The sequence below is a fragment of the Dermacentor albipictus genome, chromosome 1 (genome assembly GCF_038994185.2).
Source record: "Dermacentor albipictus isolate Rhodes 1998 colony chromosome 1, USDA_Dalb.pri_finalv2, whole genome shotgun sequence".
NCBI classification, from domain to species: Eukaryota; Metazoa; Arthropoda; class Arachnida; order Ixodida; family Ixodidae; genus Dermacentor; species Dermacentor albipictus.
The window spans coordinates 489,262,287-489,283,938 of record NC_091821.1 but is presented as its reverse complement, the minus strand read 5'-3'; the positions used below and the strand labels follow the sequence as shown (position 1 = coordinate 489,283,938).

General features: G+C 45.5%; 1 protein-coding gene and 1 long non-coding RNA gene across 2 annotated transcripts in view; both read right to left on the bottom strand.

Moving 5' to 3' along the window:
• Positions 1–109, bottom strand: part of LOC135911785 (glucose dehydrogenase [FAD, quinone]-like) — an 83,290-nt gene extending 83,181 nt beyond the window's left edge. The window contains exon 1 of the mRNA XM_070531753.1: positions 6–109. Coding sequence (XP_070387854.1) covers positions 6–109 — 104 coding nt within the window. The remainder of the gene's footprint in view (positions 1–5) is intronic.
• Positions 110–7,080: 6,971 nt separating this feature from the next.
• The window catches only part of LOC135912320 (uncharacterized), a 77,783-nt gene continuing 63,211 nt past the window's right edge, over positions 7,081–21,652 (bottom strand). Inside the window, exon 3 of the long non-coding RNA XR_010567602.1 lies at positions 7,081–7,756. This is a non-coding gene — a long non-coding RNA (uncharacterized lncRNA). The remainder of the gene's footprint in view (positions 7,757–21,652) is intronic.

The window sequence follows — 21,652 nt, the reverse complement described above, 5'->3', positions numbered from 1 at the left end:
CCTACTTGAAGGTCACTTGAAGGTCAATGGTGGCCACCGCCGGGAGGCGACCGACGGCGCGATATGAGGTCCCATCTGCAGCCCCTGTGACGTCATCACGTGACGTCATGTCATGTGACCCCACTTCAGGGTCAATGGTGGCCACCGCCGGGCGTCGCGCGAAGGCCCGAAACCTACGTTAATATGCTTCGCAGAAAAAAACATGCGCTGGAGCTATTGCACGATGAATATCGACGTTAATGAGATGGATATCGATGAATATCGACGTTAATAAGTGTGGTGTGCCGCACTTATTACCGCAGTGCGCCACACCACACTGCCGCCGCCGAAGCGCATCACGTGCTTAGGCGTGTATTGCAGCCGCGCTCAACTGTCGCACTGCGATTTGCACATGTCGTGCAATGTGGTGGCGCCACCGCGATGTCCGTGCGTAGTCAGCTAGATGCGTCATGGGAGAATGAGTGCGAACGTTGAGAAACGCGCACGGGAGGCTCATCTGGTGCGCTTCGATGACGACGATATATTAGCATCCCGTTCAAAGCGGTGTGGTGCGGCCCGGTTCGAACGGTCACATGATCTGGTTGACCTAAATGGGCTATAACTACATGCGTAGCTGTCTAGGATTTTGTTTGTCTCCGCTGGATTGTCTGCCTCTTGAAACATCTATATCTACACTGTACCGTAACGTAAGCCCGTACCAACTCTTGTCATATCAATCTCATGTTTGTTTTGATCATTTATTGCTTCCCTCTGGACAATCTGCCTCACCTAACAGCGTCACTGCGAAAGCCGCGCGTCGCATCCAGTTGATTTTTCTCGTTTTGATTCGAAAGCGTCATAAGGCCCATTGATCGAAGCGTCCGTGTCCTGTAGCAGTGAAACGGCTCCAAAGTGGGCAAGGCAGCAGCAATACAGGCCAGATATTCAAACGTTGTCTCTTCTTCATGCAGCTTTTCACCGGCTTGGCTGCTTTCCCGGAGTGTACTACGAAGGCCTTCCTGGATGCATCACCTCTCGCATGTCATCACGCCCTGATGTTCCCGCATGCGCGCGATGACTGCCCTATCTCCGCCATGGAAGATAGTCATGGTCTGTTCACCGCTGGATTCGACAAGATACTGACCTCTGCCATCGGTGACGTCAGCCTGGATGGTGCACTAATGCGAGTCACGACGCCGGCTCCGTTCAGTATAAAAGCCACACCGCAGCTTCATCGCTTCAGTGGGCAAGGCAGCAGCAATACAGGCCAGATGTTCAAACGTTGTGTCTTCTTCATGCAGGTATGTTGCCTTAAGAACGCTTCTTATTGCTGATGCCTTGCCCACACGAATGTCTTACTGAATGAGCAGCCTCCTACTAAGTGGCGATATCGAAACGAACCCGGGCCCTACAAAACGCTCCGCCACTCAAACAGATGATACTGGCTCTATGATATCCGAAATGTTCGCTCAGCTTCTTGCAGGGCAAAATATGATAACCAAAGATATAGCCGATATGCGAACATCTATCGACGCTCGATTTGAGGCAATTGAAAAACGCATAGTTGATCTTGAGCAGCAGCCACCCACGTATAGCACAGCACACTACGATAACCTACAGAGCCAAATTCAGAAAATGTCATCCACTATTAAAATACTTTCTTCCCAAATCGATGATTTAGAAAATCGCTCACGTCGCAACAACCTTATTCTTTATGGTCTAACAGAATCTGAGCATGACACTAATGAATCGCTGCAATCGCAAGTTAAGAACTTTTTACTCACGTACTAAAGCTTGATTTTCCTCAAATTGAGCGATGGCATAGGCTTGGTAGACCTAGAGGTGGGAGACCTCGCCCTATCATTATGAAGCTCCTAGATTTTCGCGAAAAGATTAGTGCTCTAAAGAATGGCTATAAGCTAAAAGGGTCTCAGTGGCGCTTATTTGAAGATTTTTCTTCAAACGTACGATCCATCCGTAAAAAACTATGGGACGCTACAACACAATTCCGTAACAATGGTTCAGTGGTACACCTCAGGTACGACCATGCGTTTGTTGATAATCAGCTCTACAATTGGGATGTTGTTTCCAACTCCCTTGTAAAAGCTCCTGACCGCACCACTCACCATCACTTACCACTCTCCCAGGGGAACAATCCTTGACTTCACAATGACAAGTACGATAGACTTTGTATAATAAATCTTAATGCAAGAAGCCTATCTAGCAAATATTCAAGCTTTTCCTCGTTGGTGGCATCACAATCCCCACATGTTATCGGTCTTACTGAGACTTGGTTGCATAGCGACATCCTTGACTGCGAAGTAACTCCCCCAGGATATAACGTCATAAGAGTAGACAGGAATGCGGGCAAAGGCGGAGGCGTTGCCTTGTTTTTGCGCTCTGGCCTACAGTTTTGTGTACTACAGTCCCCACTTGAAATCGAGAGGATCTGGTGTAAGGTGCACATTATTAAAACAAATGTAATCATTGGTGTGTTTTATCGACCTCCCAGACATACCTCAAATGAAATAATGATCCTCAACGCTTTCATCCAAGAGCACGGTTTTGGCTCTTCAAATTTAATCTGCATGGGGGACATCAATGTACCTAATGTTTCGTGGGCTTCATTTTCGATAACTGGTGATAACGTCCCTTTTTCTAGAGAGTTGCTTGAATTTCCACTATCCCTTGGATTGAAACAAATTGTATCTAACCCTACTAGAAAGTCCTCCATACTAGATTCGATTTCCTAAATGCACCGCTCTTTACAATTGGCTTTGAGTGTGAGATTACGGATGGTATTTCCGATCACAAAGCTGGTATTACTACTATTCTTTGAGTTTCAAGGCGCCACTATGAATATACCAGTTTTTACGATTATAATCATGCAGATGATACGTCCATACTTGATACATTAAGCATTTCATTCGACAGATTCTCCCAGATATGCACTACCAGTGATATCAATGCTATGGTATCCCATTTTGAAAACATTGTCCATACTTGCATAAAGCGCTATGTGCCATTAAAAACAAAAATGAAAAATCTAGACGTTCCTTGGATGACAAGGAGAGTACTGCATTTGAAGCGTCGAGCAGCTAGAGCACGTCGGAAGCGCCACATGAATGCCGAAACAAATGACCAGTTCCGCTTTATGAAGGAAGAACTCCGTCAAAAAATGGACGCAGCTAAGAACTTTTATTATCAGTTCACTCTACCTGATTTAGTTTAAAATAAACCACGAAAATTATGGAGCTCAATTTCGCCAATGAAGAACACCACCCAGACATTTCTATTAGATGATTCCGAAATAAGCGATCCTGGACCTATTGCTAAAGCATTCAATGAATATTTTCAGTCTGTATTCACACAGCACAATGGCGTAATTCCTCCCTACTCCACGACAACTAACATGTCCTGTGCAATTAACAATGTTACAATATGTAGGCAAGGAGTCCTGAACCTTATTTTAAATCTTGACACCAAAAAAGGCTGCAGTCCAGACAATGTCAACAATGTGTTCCTTCATCGTTATGCGCTTTGGACGTGTCAATACCTCACATTGATTTTTGAGAAATCTGTATCTGCTTGTACAGTTCCTTGTTCATGGAAACGGGCTAGAGTCATTCCATTGTTCAAATCTGGGCAGAAACAATCTCTTCTAAATTATAGACCTATTTCGTTAACTTCTCATACATGCAAACTTCTTGAACACATAATTTATAAACACATTATCACTTTTCTCGAGTCTAATAACATTTTATGCAACGCTCAGCATGGATTTCGTAGTGGTTTTAGCACAGTGACTCAATTAACTGAATGTACACATGACATCGCTTTTGCTCTAGATTTAGGTCATCAATTAGATGCATTCTTCATTGATTTCTCCAAAGCATTTGATACTGTACCACATCCTAAACTATTACATAAACTAAGCTTTATCCTTAATAACCCTCTTCTCGTTGACTCGATCCGTAGTTTTCTTTATGATCGTTCACAGTATGTTTCTTTTAATTCATTCAACTCTCCTGACGCATCAATATCTTCCGGTGTGCCCCAAGGTTCTATTTTAGGGCCATTGCTTTTTTGCTTTATATTAGCGACATTCCAAGCTTTGTTTCAGTAAAAATTCGGCTTTACGCTGACGACTGCGTTCTCTACAGTGTCATTTCTTCACCTAACGATAATAACACTCTGAATCAATCTTTTACAAGTTTTTGTGAAATGTGCGAACTCTCGCAAATGAACATCAACTTCAAGAAAACAGTCGCCATGTCCTTTCACAAGCATGCTAAGTGCTCATATTTTAATTACTCCTATAAGTCCACTTTTCTGCAGCGCGCATATGAATCTAAGTATTTAGGCCTCCTTTTCACTCCAAGATTATCCTGGTCAGAAAATATTCTAACAACTTGCGACAAAGGACTAAAAAAACTTGGTTATCTAACCCGAACTCTAAGTGCTGCCCCCACAGAAACTAAACTCATTACATACAAAACACTTGTAAGACCTATTCTTGAATATACGTCTACCATATGGAACCCTTACAAAATTTCGGACATCCACAAAATATAATCTGTTCAGAAAAAGGTGGTTCGTTTCATATACCGCCGTTATGATAGAATGTTTTCACCGTCATCTCATCTGAATATGCTTGGTTTAACCCCTCTTTCCCACCGTCGTCACATTACTTCTCTGAAACTTCTACACTCTCTATTTTACTCTGTACGTTATGCTTCCCCTAACACATATTTGACCCGTGCAAAGCACCTAATCACGAGAAACAGCAATGACTTAAACTTATCCGTCTTTGTTGCTCGCACCAACACTTTTAAATACAGTTTTTTTTTTCCTCGGACAATTGAACTCTCGAATGACCTGCCTGGTGCCATCCGTTCATTGCCACATAGAGAATTTGGGGATGCCATTGAATGCTCCCCTTAGTCATGTTACTCACGTATGGTTCTTTTGTATAGTGATTTTCTTTCTCATATTTGTATTCACCCACTCCTGCAATAGCCCTTCTGGGCTGCAGTATTTGTAAATAAAAATAAAAACACGCATGGCCATTGGTTGCTACACCGCGTCAAGAGCTCGCCTCGACAGAGCAGAGCGGGCGGAAGGAAAGACCTGCGACCCAGTTGCGAGCCAGGTACTTCGTGAGGAACCAAAGCTTAGCTCGTGGCTCGAGCGCTCCTGGACGGAGCAGAGTGAACGCGTCCAACAGGCTTGTGCACAAGTGCAGCAACATCAAACCGCTTTTGCGGTAAAACCGGTTATCCGGTTATTCGATTCGCCGATTGTTTGAATTTGAAAACCGGATAAACCGAGACTGGTTATTCGGTTGGTTATTAATAGTATCCGGATATTCGGATAGCCACATATTCGGATATCCTGATATTTGTTCTTCTGTACTTGTGCCGAAATTACCCCTCTTTCTCACTTGTACTTTTAGATTTGTAGTTATTTTTGCAACCGCTCGTGCAAACCAGATATCCTGCCTGGCTAACCTCCTTACCTTCTTTTTTCATGAATTTATCTTTTAGAATTGCTGTGCTCACTAAAATTACACTACAGGTTTTCCCGCTCAAACTAATACAAGCGCCACTCAATTTATTCCACCGGCCACACATTTTATCCCAGCGTCAAATAATTTACGCGCCAGGTATTTTGATCCCACCTCCAGTGAATCTAATCCAAGGATGCATTTGCGGACGTGTTCTAGAAAGTTCAAAATAATTACGAAATGTGATTATCGTGCGCCGACTAATCATAACTGAAGAGGTTTCTTGAAAAGCGTTATCATGGGACAACAAAAAATGCGTTTCCCGTGCTATTCATCATCGAAGAAATGCATTGCTATTGACATATTAGTGCCATGAATAGGTAACCGAAAACGCAGTTATTTGATGGCTTCGCTGACATGCATTGAAAGAAAGGGGCATCGAGCAACAAACCGTTGATTGGTAAAGCTGATAATAACAGGCTGAAAATAACGGCACGTGACATCTCATCCTTTTGTTTTCTACGAGCCCGGCTGACATGGAAATCAAATGAAAGAGCTTTCAACAATCTCTGCGTCTATAACCACGTTGCAAATCTGAGATCACGTGGAAGAGGGTGTCAAGGGAGCTCACGTACCCTCCGTCAGCATATTCCTGATTCCCAACCATACTGACATGGATATCAAACGATTGGGCTTCGAAAGAACTCCGAGATAGTATCTAGATCATGAGGTAGAAGATGTCCGATGACCTTGCGTACCTTAGGGAAGCGCACATGTCATTCACAAAATGAGCGACATGTTTGTCAAATGAACGGGAATCGCAAATGCCATGCGCTGGTACACGCGTAGCGAACGTCAACTCACGAGCGAACGGGCGTCACGGGACCTTGCGTATCTTTCGCCGGCCCATGCATTATTACCAACCATACTGACATGGATATCAAACCATTGGGCTTCGAACAAGGCTTTCGATGGTACGCACTTCGCGTACTTCAGACTGCGTGGAAAATAGTCTAGTGACGTCAGGTAAGTTTAACCAGCCCATGCGTAATTTCCAACCATGACGACATCGATATCGAACGAATGGGAATCGGAAAAACTATGCTGTGGTACTCAATTGTTTCAAAATATCCGTCAAACCGGCTATCCGGTTTAACGGAAATCGGGAAATGAATCCGGTCTTGAAAGCCGGTTATGCGGTTATCCGCATTTCAAGAAACAGATAATCAGGACATCCGCTTTAATTATTCGGTTAGCCGGGTATTCATATATTCGGACACGAACATTCGCTGTCCCTAATAGGTTATTCAAATCTTCACTTCTATTACATGTATCCCGATGCCAAATGCGCAGCTGGTTATTTCACCTATATTAGATTCCATTGTTCATCAGACGGCTCAAAATTGTGTCCGTGACTTTCTATGTGCTTCGTTTTGTGCATCATACTCCCGTTGGTATTAAAGAAAAGACAACCACATTATTTTTTCATAACTTCTGATATCGTAATGTAACCGAAACACGAACGAAAGACACAATACAGCGCAAGTCTTGTTTTATTCGTGCGTGTTTGTCAGAAGGTATGGATCAGTAACAACAAGCCCGATATCAGTGCTTATTAGATTTTTTTTTCAGATAGGACCGCTGCTTCGTAGGCGGCCATTGATTATATGAGGTAAAAATATTTGAACATTCGTGCTTGACAAGGTCGTATTAAATAAAAAACAGCATTTCCAAAATCAAAATCTTGAACCCTATATGCGATGTTCCTGGGTAACCAATGAGCCTCAAAGCTTTCCTTAAATTTATCGTTGACCTGCTCTAGCAACGCAGTGCAGATCTTTGAGAATGGTTGTGGCAGCAGGGACACGTTGTAATGGCTCATTGTTCAATAATGGATGTGAAAGTAATCACGCCAGTATGTTACGACTATACTCAAGTAATATGACCATATATCTGATGAGTAACGGTCAGTGTGAACACGCTCAAAGGCAGACATACTTCAGGTTATATACTTAATAATTCGTAAGCATTCTTTGGCTAGCACCGCAGTCCCGTAACGCGGAAAGTGTAATTTATTTATTTATTTATTTATTTATTTATTTAAGATACTTTCAGGGCCCGAAGGCATTACAGAAAGGAGTGGGTGAACATAACAAAACATTTGTGCAATATACAAAGACAGATTCAATGTGGCGTTTCATGAATGCTGGTTTTGAAGGCGTCGGTATCCAGGATGGCTGCAACGGTGGCGGGAAGGTGGCTTCCTTGTATCTGCACAAAAATGCGTAATTTGCATGCTTAATTCGCGAAGTTGAGATATTGAATCGTTATAATAGCGTAAATGTAAATGATTTGTAGCTTTATAAGCGCTAAGAAACAGCTTAAGATACTGAGTTATCCTTAGAAAATTCATGGGGAAGCTTATACTAGGTGTCGGTTAACTGGAATTCGTGGGTGGGTCAACTTGAATTTTGTAGTGAGGCCAACTTGAAATTTGGGGTGGGTCAACTTAAGGTTGAGGCTGCGGCAAAATGAAATTTGAACGCTGGCCAACGGAAATTTGGGGGTCGGCCAACTTAAATTCGAGGTTGAGGCAACATGTAATCGGAACGTGAGCCAAGTGAAATTTGGGGCTTGGCCTAGTCAAATTTTAGGGAGAGCCAGGTTTATATTAGACATCGTCCAATTTAAATATGGATGTGTCCCAATTGATGTTTGGGGGCGGACCAACTTATAGCTGGGGATGGGAAAAATTCGAAATATGGGGGTGGGCCAATTTAAATTTGGGGGCATACTTCGCATACTCAGACAACTCCAGTGGAGTTTTGCATTCTTTTAACGTATACGAGCACCTTCGACACAAGGTTCTGGTTGCATAGTCGCGGTGCTTGTGTCTGAATTCTTTATGAAACGCCGCGCGCTATAGTTGTTAGAACACGGACTCCTTCGGAGTAGGCACTGTTAATAGGCCTAATGAAAAGGTGCTACGAGGAAGCCAGCGACGCCTAGCGCTAGCTGTGGGCCTTACGTCTATAGCTGCTGGACATGTTTGGGCCAACGAGCTACCGTTAACCGTCGTTGGCTGGCTCCTGAGCGCCCCAGCAGACACCGTTCCCGCGCTCTACACATGGATGACGTCGACTGTACAGGAAAGAGTGTAATAAAAGTTTTCATACACTGCTAAATATTTTAGTTCAGTTTAAGTTAAAACTGAAGGCTTAAACCTGTGACCTTAACTGGGCTCGCCTTGTCGCCTCTAAATTCGGTATACAGGAGCACCGACTCAACTGCTAACAGTGTTCCCTTCTTAATACGGCGTTGAGCAGCTTCGCCACTTGTACTGATGCCGACATTGTGCAGTCTGCAATTTATTCCGTGCCAGCCGCTCGATTGGGCGCGTTTATTTCGCTTCTGTGTTGTCACCTGTTCGAGAGAAAGCGGTGTCAGAGGAAAGCTGTGAATTCAGGTTGCAACTCTTTTTAAACTACCAAAATATAGAAAGCTTCCTTTTGGAACCAGAGAGTGGCATGAAGCTGCTTTATTTTCATGTGTGTCCGTCGTTGGCTCCCATCGGACGCAAGAGAGACACTTTTCGACCTGGCTTCTTGTTAACGAATTTCTTTAGCAAGTGGTTCATTCAATATGGTTGAACCATTTATAGCACATTGGAGGAAATGAAGAAGAGCGCTGGAGGCCTAACACTGTGGCGTTATGGTGGCTAGAGGAGCAGGTGTACCGACCGAGCGTAGTGCACCGCTTCTCCGCATCATTACGCGAAAATGGGGCCGCTGTCAGTAGAATGGTTCTCCGTCACGCGTCGTCGTCCCTACGCAGGGAATCCAAATGCCTGTTTGAGGACATCGCTGCTATGCTTAAAATACCATTCTATCAAGCGCAAGCAAAGCTGTATGGGTAATTCTGATATTGTCAGAAAACACAAAGTGCCGGAGCTATTTTTTCAGCTTCCATGCAGAATCAGGGTATCAGGACTCCTGATCGAAGCCAAGGGCAACAACGGAGAACCCCTCAGGAGACTGGAGAGAACTGCAGCACAAATCAAGAGGCTAATCAAAAGGATAGCAAACAAACATAGCGAGTTGAGAGAGGAAAACACGATCATATCAATACAGGCCTTCGTAATCAGTAGAATAGCATACGTAGCGCCGTACTTGAAATGGCAGGTCACGGAAAAGATCAAACTAGAATGCCTCATTCTGAAAATGTACAAACTAGCCATAGGATTACCGATCAGCACCAGCACGGGCAAGTTGCTACACTAGGCCTATATAGACGAGCTCATTGAAGCGCAATGTACGGCGCAATATGAACGCAAGAGTAGAGCAGGCAGACACATCCTAGAGAGACTAGACACACGCTATAGCACACACAGCACCGTGTCAAGGTGGCCATACCAAGAGAGACGAAGGAAACAATGGTGATACTCCCCATACCAAAGAACATGCACCCAGAACACAATAAGGGCAGACGAGAGAACAGAGCGAAGCATATACCAAAAAATTCGGCAGTGACAAGGACGCAGTCTTCGTAGAAGCGGCTTACGGCAGCCGTAATCGATAGTGAGAAACCGTGCAAGACGTGCGTGGACGATACGCACCACAAGTACGAGACAGCGGAAGAAGTAGCCATAGCACTCGCAGTAGCTCAGAATAACGCAACCGTGATAGTCAGCTACTCTCAGATGGCCGTAAAAAAAACTGCCAATCACCGAATCTCCCCGGAGGCACTACGCATCCTTCTTGCAGGAGTTAAAGATTGCAATAGAAGGATGTACATCACGTGAACACCCGCTCACGCCCTTGCGGAGGACAGCAACAACGAGGCGGCACACGACGCGGCTCGAGGGCTTACGGACGGAGCCGCGGTCGCAAGTGACGCCCGGGCACGCTCTGGACGTGACGGTGAGGTAGATGAGTGGGAGTGGGAGGACAGCATGACAACATATACTGACATCACAAAACACTATAGGTAATAGAGGACCATATTCCCGCAACCTCTCTCCAAAATTGACAGAAAAGCATTCTGTCGCCTGGCGGCAGTTACAAACTAGGACGTATCGGAATCCTGCGCTCTAGCACGCCATACACCCGGATATATATCAAACGGGCAAATGCAAAACATGTGAATCCAGAGCAACTCTGGAGCATATATTATGGGAATGCCGAGGGATACATAACAGTAACGAGAACGCGGGCTGCAGCAATGGCCTTCGCACGCGCTGGGAAGCCGCGCTGGGAAGCCCCACCCTGGAGGATCAACTGTGGGCCGTCCAGCGGGGCGAGGATGCCGCCAGGACCCACGAACTTCTGGCCGCCACCTAGGCGGGGCCTTGGGCCCTCCCCACCGGCTCGCAGGGCGGAATAAAGTTATTTCTTCCTGGTCTATGCAAGAACCTTACAGCTTTAGAGGATTTGAACGACTGGGGAGTTATTTCGCAGTTTTAGGCTGTTCACTATTGAGTAGTTATTCGTAGATTTGGTGCAGCCAAGTTTCGTTAGAATCAAATAAATAATAAGGTTCAACGTCTAGACTTACATGAGCGAGCAAGGAGAGATGCCGTAGCGGAGCATTGCGGAATACCCTGAGGGTCGTTAGCGTCGACCTAAACCTAAGTACACGAGCGCTTCGTATTCATTCTGACACAGTCACGTCACGGCATGGCAGATAAACAAACCCATGGGATCATCACCAGCAACACTACCATAACCACCGAACCACCACGGCGGGTAAGAACTACGGTTGGAGCAAGGATGCTTCACTTGGTGCTGAATGTACAGCTCCCGCGTGTAGTTAAGTGTTGATGTCGTTCGCGTTTCTTAAATCTTAGTAAGATATTCTTACAATTGTTCATGCCGTAGCCGGCAATATTTCAGCAACAAGCGAACTTGCCTTTCCTGCCGAGTTATGGGGTGCAGCCGTCAGTTCCTTGCACAGAAATTCACACGCTTACAATCGAGTTTTAATTATTGAGCGTAATGTTAAAGAACAATTTCGTTCAAAGACAAAATGCAGCAGCCGTTGAATCTTCAACTTCCAGATCCAGTGACCAAGCATGATACAACATGTACTCGATGAGAAGCTCCGCAAGCTCCGGTACAGAAATATTGACGTCGTAATTTGCACTACGTTCATTCGCAGCTGGGTGCTGTGATTTCTGCGAGGGTTTGCGATCCTAATAGAGCTATGTATTCACAGTCCCCAATGATGTTCTCTCCTAATTTCTGGGGAATCATATATGAGCCGAAGTTTAATATTATTGCATCTTTGGTAAACGCTTTGTAGTCGACAACATGGGTGAAATAGCGCTGAAGGGACTGTTCATAAAAGCATCCTTCGCCCACAAGCAGTGTACGCTGCTGCGTCATGCCCCAATTATTTATAGTTCACATTAATGTCCAGTGAGCTTTCGACTCTGCCAGCTGGTGGGTCAACATTATCTGCGTTGTTGTACGTTATGTTAATGGCTAGCTGGTGCGCCATACTTTAAGCAATCAAAGCGGTTCATTGAGTATAGGCCCTGGCTGCAATAAGATTTAGTTTCGCCGGAGTTGAACGCCTTAGGACGGACGATTGCGATGAGAGTTCCGTCCACACATCCCACAAATGCGTGCTATTTTTACCGCGGTAAAAGCAGCGTCCTTGACTGCGGGTTTTCCCTGCATGATGCCAAGAATTCTCACACCCGTTTTTGTTTTCCCTTAACCTTAATTTCCCTAGCAACGACGGTAATGATAACATAACATGACGCTTGCAACAACCCAATAGCTTCAACATTCCTTGCACGCTGCTAAAATAATACCGTGGCTAAAAAGAACGCTACACACGCAGCATTTACGGCGCATTGTCGACGCTACTAAATCTTGTGATCCGAGATATTGCAGCTCGTCGCAAATCTATCGCACTGTGGTTTTGGAGAGCCTAAAATGCCTTCACAACACTCCTTCGCTCCTGTCGGACGCATCACGCCATTGCCTCTCGTTTGCGAGCGACACAACCGTCGCCATCGGCGTCTCTCTCATCGGGGCGGCCAGCGCGAGACTAGCAGACGGCCATGGTTGCCTTAGCAACTCTCGATATCGCGATCGCGACCTCACGCAACGATCGAGCGAACCACTTCTGCTCGGTTCCAGTCATAGCAGAGGACAGGTTCGCATTCCAGAGGAGTGACAACCTGTGTGACTACAACAAAATTTGTAATCTCGCCCACCAGGGGACGACAACGAAGCGCTTACCAATGGCGCTCGTGAGAGCGAACCGGTCACAGCGAACTGTTACAGAATACGTTCCCTGAACAGCCGGACAAATCGTATTATTTAGCCTTTCACTCGGAACATACATTGATGTTTTTGCATATGTAAGTGTATTATTTCTTAAATAAAACCAGTGCCGCCAGAGGGACAAAACCACAAAATTTAAAAGAATGCAGAACCTCCACTGGAGTTGCCTGAGTATGCGCAAGCATACCCCCTTACTTCAAGTTGACCCATCCCCAAGTATAGGTTGGCCCACCCCCAACCTTCAGTTGGGCCACCTCCACATTTAAATTGGAACGGGTCTTATTCTAACGTGGCCCTCCCAAAATTACATAACTAATATAATGCCAATAGAAGTGCATTTTTTTCGATGATGTATAGCGCGGGAAAGGTATTTTTGTTGTCACTTGACAGCGTTTTTCAAGAAAGCTCTTCAGTTATGTTTGGTGGGCAGAAAATTGTAACAGTTCGTAATTATTTTGAACTTCCTAGCACACGTCCGCAAATGCATTTCGGAATAAAATAAAATTAGGATTAAAATACGTGGCACGTGGAATAAATTATTTGACGCTGGGAATAAATGTTTAGGAGGCGGAGTAAATTGAGTAACGCTTGAGCTAAAATAGCCGGCGTTTGGATTAATTTGAGCGAAAAAACCTATTAAATTCGAATATTCGAATATCCTAATAACCGATAATTTAAACCAGATATCCTGAATATCCGTTTGCGAAAATCCGGATAACCGGAGAAGCGGTTTTCAAGACCGAATTCACTTCCCTCCCGTTAAACCAGAGCGCCGGTTTGACCGATATTTGCAAGCACTAATGTGCACTCTGCTTTCTGATGTCATCGTTCTAGGAACAAGATTTCCAACGTCAAGGCTTGCGTGATGAAAACGGTCACGCCGAAATTACCGAGGCTTGCTCGGGAGCACCCCCAATAGATTCTATGACAGCCGGGCGAGGTTGGATGATGTCATGGATGGAAGTTAACAGGCCGAGGTAAATGTACCCGGTAGCGAAGCTTCGATAGAGGCCCATATTTTCAAAGCATGGTGGCTGATAGGCTGTTCATGGGGTTTAGCGCCGTCATTATGAGACTTCCGTACGAAGTAATGCGACACCATATCTGTTAAAAAGAGAAGTGGCGTCATTTTTGTTTTCGAAGGCGCGAAATTTTTTTTGGTGGTCTGCTGTTATAGTTGTATTTTCGAATTCCGCGCTGTTTGACTGGTTGGACGTTTCGAATTTTTAGCACGGAAATCGATGCAGGAAAGGGTCAACCGCATGGATTTCCAAAGCGCACGCCTGTGCGAACAATCTTTCTTTGCGGGCCGACGAAAGATTCGAGTGGAGTGCTGGTCGTCAGATGCCTAGCCTCAAGCTAGCCGCGCGAAAACGCCTAAATTGAACAATTATCTGGCGGTCGTAACTCACTACTTTTGACTGAAGTCGTTAAGAAATGGTGACCGCCCGCGTCAACAGAATTCAGACAAGCGTTGACGAGCTAAACGACTCGATGTCTAAGGGGAGCGTATTGTAGCAGCTGAACTTTACGAGCGCTCCTTTCCGCACAAGAGCTGCATTGCATTGCAAGTGATAGCGGCATCAATGCCCTCATTTATATCGTCGAAAAATAGCATTTATTAACACTAGAGCAAACTAGTTATTTTTTTTGCTGCCTCGCCACACCTATATAAAACTTAATACTAATGTTATATTGGTTGACTTAATCAAATTGTCCCTCACCTAAATTTGAAAAAATTAAAAGCTTTTTCTTTCCCGGTGTTTCTTCTCTGCTCACATAGTCGAGCTTAATCCTTGCTCCCATAACCACCCTTGCAGATGTCGGTGACAACTGGTTCAGAACCGCTTTTCACACGAAGCCTCGCGGCCTATCTCGATCGGCCTTGCACTGGCCTCGTGACTAATAAGAGGCGCTGGCAAAGCAGGCGAAATGGGACACCTGATGCAGCTGTAGCGCGCCAGGTTTTGCGCGAGCATCGAAGCGACGCCTCTCCCAATGGGCGTCACGGCGTCGGTGGCGTGCGGCGTTGGCACTGCAGGCTGCTGCTGCTGCTTGCTGTCTCGGGCAGCAGTTACTGCTATGGTACGCTCGCAGCGCGAAAATCGAAGGACCGCTCAGCACCGTTTAGTTGGACATTAATGCTTGGGCATTCAGAACACATAAGTGCTTAGTTGTCCTCGGATTTTTTTCGCATCGAAGAGCGTTATATTTGTGTGGCACATACCCACCTAGCGAAGTTGACGTGAAAGATGTTCATTTAATATCGATGGACTCCTAAGACATTCGGGCACTTTTTTTTTCTTCATTGAGCTGAGACACGCACCCTGTCACCGAAGCTGACGTAAAAGAGGTTCATTGATGACGCGCACTTACTTTATTTCTTAATTAAGGATCCCACAGCGCCAGGGCATTACAGGAGGGGGGGGGGGGCGTTACAAGAAGTAGATACGTCACCTCCTCTCCTGGACAGTGTTATAAGTGATAGCAAACAAAGAAAAAAACGGAAAGAAAAAACGGCAAAGCCCTTAGCAATGCACATCTACAATCTACAACATCAAAAAGAAGGCTTCATTTGATTCAACCCTCACAACATCGCTCGACAATCCATTCAATTCCCTAATGGTTTTAGGAAACAAAGACATTCTAAGCAATTAAGTTTTTGTCGCAAATTCACGGACCTTAAAATCATGGTCAACATGTACGGTTGGATCTATAACAAGGCTCTTGCACGAACTTCTCGCGATCAACTCGAACAGCTGAATAATAAATAGCATGAAAAAACTTCAGGCCCAACAACTTTCGGCGCGTGCAGAGCAATTCCCAGCTGAATGCTTCCTTCGTACGCGATGCGCTGTACCTAGCCCTGCATGCGCCAGATACGAAACGAGAGGCAATGTTCTGCACCCGCTCTGAGTTATATTTATCTCGAACAGTAGGCGGGTCCCAAACCGTACACGTGTATTCCAGAATGGACCTCACATAATTCTTGTACAAAATGTCCCGACATGACTGTGGAAAGGTGTTTGCATTTCGGCGAAGAAATCCCAAGGTTTTGCATGCTTTAGCAGCCACCTAATCGACGTGACGGCACCAATTCAATGTAGGAGTAAAACAAATACCTAAATATTTAAATTATAATACCGGTTCCAACATTACATCCCTAGTGACATATCGTTGCACATCAGGATTTTTCATTCTTGTAAATTTCATATGAACAGTTTTAGACAGATTCAAATTGATATTCCATTTGAAGCACCACTCTGAGATTCTGTTCAAATCTTCCTGAAGCATCTCAGCATCACGGTCACAAGTGACTAATCTATAGAGAACGCAGTCACCCGCAAATAATCGTATTTGATACACTGTTGCGTCACTAATGCCACTCACGTAGAGCAAGACCAATAGCGGCCCCAACACAGAGCCTTGTGGAACAGCCCACATAACTTGCACCCTCTAAGAATGAGTACTATTTACAACCATAAACTGCTGACGTAAATATAGGTAATCTTTTACCTATGATATCATTTGAAGAGGCATATTGTAAAAGGCAGTTTTTTTAATTACTAACCACTGCGCCATGGTATCAAATGCCTTATTGAAATCCAAGAATACACAGTCCAGGCTAAGATGCCTGCCCAGGGCCCCTGCCAGATTTTGCTTGATTTCAGTCAACTGCATAGTACAAGATAGGTCCCTTAAAAAACCATGCGGACGAGGATTAAGCAATGAATGTGCGTCCATATGTACTACTATACTAGTATACAAGATATGTTCAAGTGTCTTGCACGCAACAGAAGTTAGTGATACTGGCCCGTAATTTGAGACGGTGTCACGAGGACCAGATTTGTTAGATGGCACTATGCTTGCAATTTTCCAGTCATCTGGAAGGCAGGGTTCGTCAAGCGATTTTTTGAAGATAATCTTCAAGTACGGTGCAACCGACTGAGCACAAAATTTATGAAACTTGTTTGGCAAATCATCAGGGCACCCAGCCTTAGCAATCCACAGATTCTGCAACAGAGACTCTATACCAATAATGCTAATAACATCATCATTCATAACACTTATCGCTGGCTGAAAATTCAAGGTACTCGTATCATCATGTCTCTGTTTCGATGCAGAGCTGAACAGAGCTAAAATACGTATTAAAGAACTCAGCTTTTCCTACGTCATCGTCAATACAGCTGTTACCAGACACAAGAGGTGGTATATTCACAGTGTCTTTTCCATTTCTCTTTACAATGTTTCCAGAATTCCTTTGGATTATCATTTAATTTCGACTCCATTGCAATTCCAAATTAATGTTTTGCAGATGCCACTGCAACTTTCATTTTTTCGGTAATTTCATGTAGCTTAAACCGATGCTCACGTGTCGGCTTTCCTTTATATTTGCTGTAAGCTAGTTGCCTTTTGCGTTTTTGACTGCGTAGCTCCCGAATAAACCAAGGTTTAATTTTACTACTTCTTTTCTCTAATGTCCATGCCCGAACAATGCGCTGCCTCAGTTCAAACACCTTCTCCTTAAATATGGGCCATAATTCATTTACTCCAGTGTAGTCGGCATGTGTTTCAAATACCGTCCGGGACTCATTGAACGCTTTATTTCTCTCGCTTACATTTGCTTTTTCGTTGTTATATACTCGTCTATTTGCTGTTCCAATGCTTCTTAAATGTTCAGCATTCACTTCACAAAGCACAGCATTATGATCGCTTATTCCAGGCAGCACTTGAGGGGAGCGGAAGAATTCAGGTTCATTTGTCAATAGCAAATCTAAGATATGATTCCCACGTGTCCGTTTTAAAGCAGTTTGACGTAACGCAAAAAATTTAACCAATTAATCAGTTCTTGACTGGACCGACCCGAAAAAGAGTGGAAGTGAGGTTGATGACTCCAATCAATATCAGGCAGATTGAAATCACTTCCAACTACCATGAAGTCTGTTTGAACTGCGTCAACTGTCACCCCCAACTGCATAAGCACATCGACGGATGAATCAGGCGGGCGGTAGAATGAACACACAGTTAGGACTTTGTTAGTATTAGGCGTCAATCTGCGCCATACAGCCGCACATTCATCGGCGCCAGCATTTATCTGCGAAGAAGAAATTCTAGAATCCACAAGAATAAATACAGCTCCGCCATGCAAGTCTCCGTCCTTTCTGTAACACTTAAAGCGACCTGACAATACTTCACCATCAGCAACTTCATTTGCTAATGATGATTCAGTACCGAGAAAAATAGGCGGCTTCACCATGTCAACTACAGATGCAAACTCATCAACGTCGTTCTGAATCCTTCGGCAGTTAATTAAAAGAAAGGAAATGAGCCTTGCATTATGCCGATGCCGTCACCCGACCGGTTCTACTCCCTTTGTAGTATCGGTTTTGGCTCCTACTGCCGGTATCATCTCATTCGTTATATCAAACAAGTACTTCTGACCATTAATAATTAGAGTGTCGTTCTTAAGACTGATCTTGTCGCCACTTTGTTCACGCGTTTTCGCTAACTGCCATAGATGTTTTCTCTTTCTACGTACATCCTCCGAAAAGTCCTCTGAAACACTGACATTGCTTCCTTTTAATTTATACGCGGTCGTTAAAACCTTTTGCTTTTCAACGTGGGAAGCGTAAATCGCGATTAAAGGTGCATTCCTCACCCAGTGTATTCCTGACCCAGTGCGCTATAGCGTATGGCTGCTGCTGAAGAATGCTTGTGGCGCAGCTTGGATACTTCCCTCCGAAAATTCTAAAATTTTAAAATTTTTGAACACTTAGACATTGCCACGCGCTGGTAACGCTGTAAACCGAGGATGAAGAAGTCCCAAATGCTGTTGTACCTTGCATTTTCAACGCGCCTCCTGCGCCTAACCCGTTCTACGGCGACGTCATTGAGGACGTCGAAGACTGGTTAGACCATTTCGACTGGTCGCCGCCTTTAATAACTGGGAAGATTCCGTAAGTTGAAGAACGACTACTTTTCCCTGTTAGACGTGGCAAGACTGTGATATGAGAACCACGAAGCTTTATTTACCAGTCGGCAGGAGCTTTACCGACTGCTTCGCGACGCCTTCAGTACCGCTGAAAGGAAAGAAAGAGCCGAACAGGCACTCTCTTAGAAGTTCGAAATGACGAAAGAAACAATTGCCATGTTCGTCGAAGGCATGACGCCATTGTTCCGTCGGACCGACAGACTAATGCCACAAAACCAGAAGGCGCGGTGTGAATACGCGGTGTGAAAGAATACCTTTCTGCGGGTCTCGTGCGCAGTCCTCCTACAACAGTGCCTCCGTTCGTCCGTGAGGCAACAGTCATGCAACGCATGCTTAAGTAGCGGCTCTCGCAGTATGAACGCCAGACCACCATGACCGCAGCATGCTCGCTTGTACCTGCAGACGCTGGCAGGGATTCCCTTACCAAACTAATACGGCAGATTGTACGAGAACTCCAGAGGTGTTATGCATCGGCTGCAGCCCCTCCAAGTGCCGCTGCTCTAGGACGTCATTCGAGAGCAAATCAGGCAGGTGGTTCATTCTTCGCCACCAACACATACCGAACCCCCCACGTGCTCGTACGCGGTTGCTCTTCGGGTTTCTGCGCCGTGAATGGCCCGTTTCTCGCAGCCGCCTGCTGGAAGCGACCGATACGGCAGCTTATTACTTGGTTATGTTATTCCTCAACGCTTCCCAAGTCCATGACTCTGCAAGCAGCCTTTCATCCTGGTCCGGGCAAGTACGCAGTATGGCACGCTCCCGACAATGTTCCGTTGTGCAACCACTCCGGGATGGCTGGACACTTGTATCGCGACTGCCATTACCGCCGGGTTAGTCTGCGGGGATACCACTCGGACGACTGTTTCCCGCCCTATGCCGAACTCCGAAACGAAATCGAGGAATACTTGGAAAGCAACCGTCTTCTTCCTGCCTTGCAGCGAAGCCAGTTGCGGTCGCTGTGACCGTGTCGGGAAGCGTCCCCAAACCGCTCTCGACCCGCCTTTGATTTCACTGGAGTCCATGGCAGAAGCCCGCGCTGGGGAGACTGAAAATGGCGACTTCCGGGGGTGATCTGCTTTCATGCGAACAGTAAATTAGCCTCCGCCGACGCCACTCCCTCGCGATGTACCGCTGACGCCTTCATTCGAAACTGCCAAAATAACTTTCGCTGCTATTAATGCTTCCGTCGACTATTATCCGGTAAGTAAACTTGTCGATACGGCAGCTTATTACTTGGTTATGTGTGCCCCATTGACCACTCGGCTGCGCAAGGTGCTGACAGCGTGGCACGGCCCACATTTGATTACGGCTAGAGCTTACCTCGTGTCACCCATTGAACGATGCGCAGCTAGACTTGCAATTCATACTTCGGCCTTCGTAGCGTCTTTCCTTGTGCTGCCCAAGTGTTCTCGGCTGGTTGTATTGGGCATTGTTTTTCTCTAGGAATATGGAGCGACCTTTAATCTACGTGCCTTGTTCGGGACTTTTTCGATGTGTCTTCGTTACGTTACCACCTCAAAGTAGCATCTTCGTTCTCATTGAATGCCCACAAGACCAACGAGGAATAAGCGCCGCCGAAGGTAACCTCACCATTTTGCTGGAATGAGAAGTCGGCGTCGCACGAAGTCTCTTAAAGCTCCAAAATAGGCAAACCCCGATCCTAGTTACTAACTTCAGTGTCGAATGCAAGCACTTTGCGAGGCATACCACCATGGCCTACTTTAAAACAGCGGACGATTCTAACTACTGTGCGTCGGTAACAAAAATCTTCATTCACGAACACAGTGATGCGGACTTGACCATTCACATCAATACCAATTCACAACTGGAACAACCCGAAAACGAGAGCTCCTAAGTCTGCTATCATCATTTAGCGACTGTTTCGCCACCACGTCGAAGGCCAAGCAAACTCATTTAAGCAGCACAGAATCATCACTGAACCGACCGCCCAACCTGTTCACCAACACGCTTACCCCGTGTCGCGGAGATAACAGGATGCTACAGGATGCTATCCGTAATAAACTTAAACAAATGATAGATGATGATGCCATTCAACCATCGAAAAGTCCCTGGGATTCACCTGTTTTACTAGTTAAGAAGAAAGACGGTTCACTAGAACTCTCTGTCGATTATTGCAAACTGAACAAGATCACGAAAAAGGCGTTTATCCTTTTACACGGATTGACGACTCATCGTATCGCCTGCGACATGCCATTACTTCTCTTTAATGGATCTGCGTACTGGCAGATTGAAGTTGACGAATGAGACCGGGAAAAAAATGAGTTTTATACCACCTGACGGACTCTATGAGCTTAAGGTCCTCCCTTTTGGATTGTGTTCCCCTCCGGCCACATATCAACGCATGATGGACACAGTTTTATCTGAACTCAACTGAAACCCGTGTTTAGTCTTAGACAATGCAGTGGTTCTTCCCAGCACGTCTGGGAACGCCGCCGTAGGCGTCTCGCATCGGCCGCGCGACGCAGTTGACGCTCCGTCAACTTTTGACAGGATCCGTGGAACTTCGGATACGACCCTCTTGAATTTAATGGTACTGGATCCCCAACATCACGAGGAACCTGTCGACAACCATCTCGTACAGGTGGGCCAAAATTTGGACATTCTACGACAACTTAATACTTTCTCCACGCCGCTGATAGGTAACCCTCAAGAGGGTTAGCTTTGACTCCATCGGCACCGGGGTTTCCCCGTGACTTACCGGACGATGGCGACCACCAAGACGGCTGGATACGACCCTACCACCATGGCCTGGGTAGAAATCGAGATTCATGGGCAAGACGAGGACCTGCCATCCACAGAAGATGAGTGTCTTTCCATGATGGTGAATCTCCGCCGGAGGCGCCAGCAAAACAAGGCGGC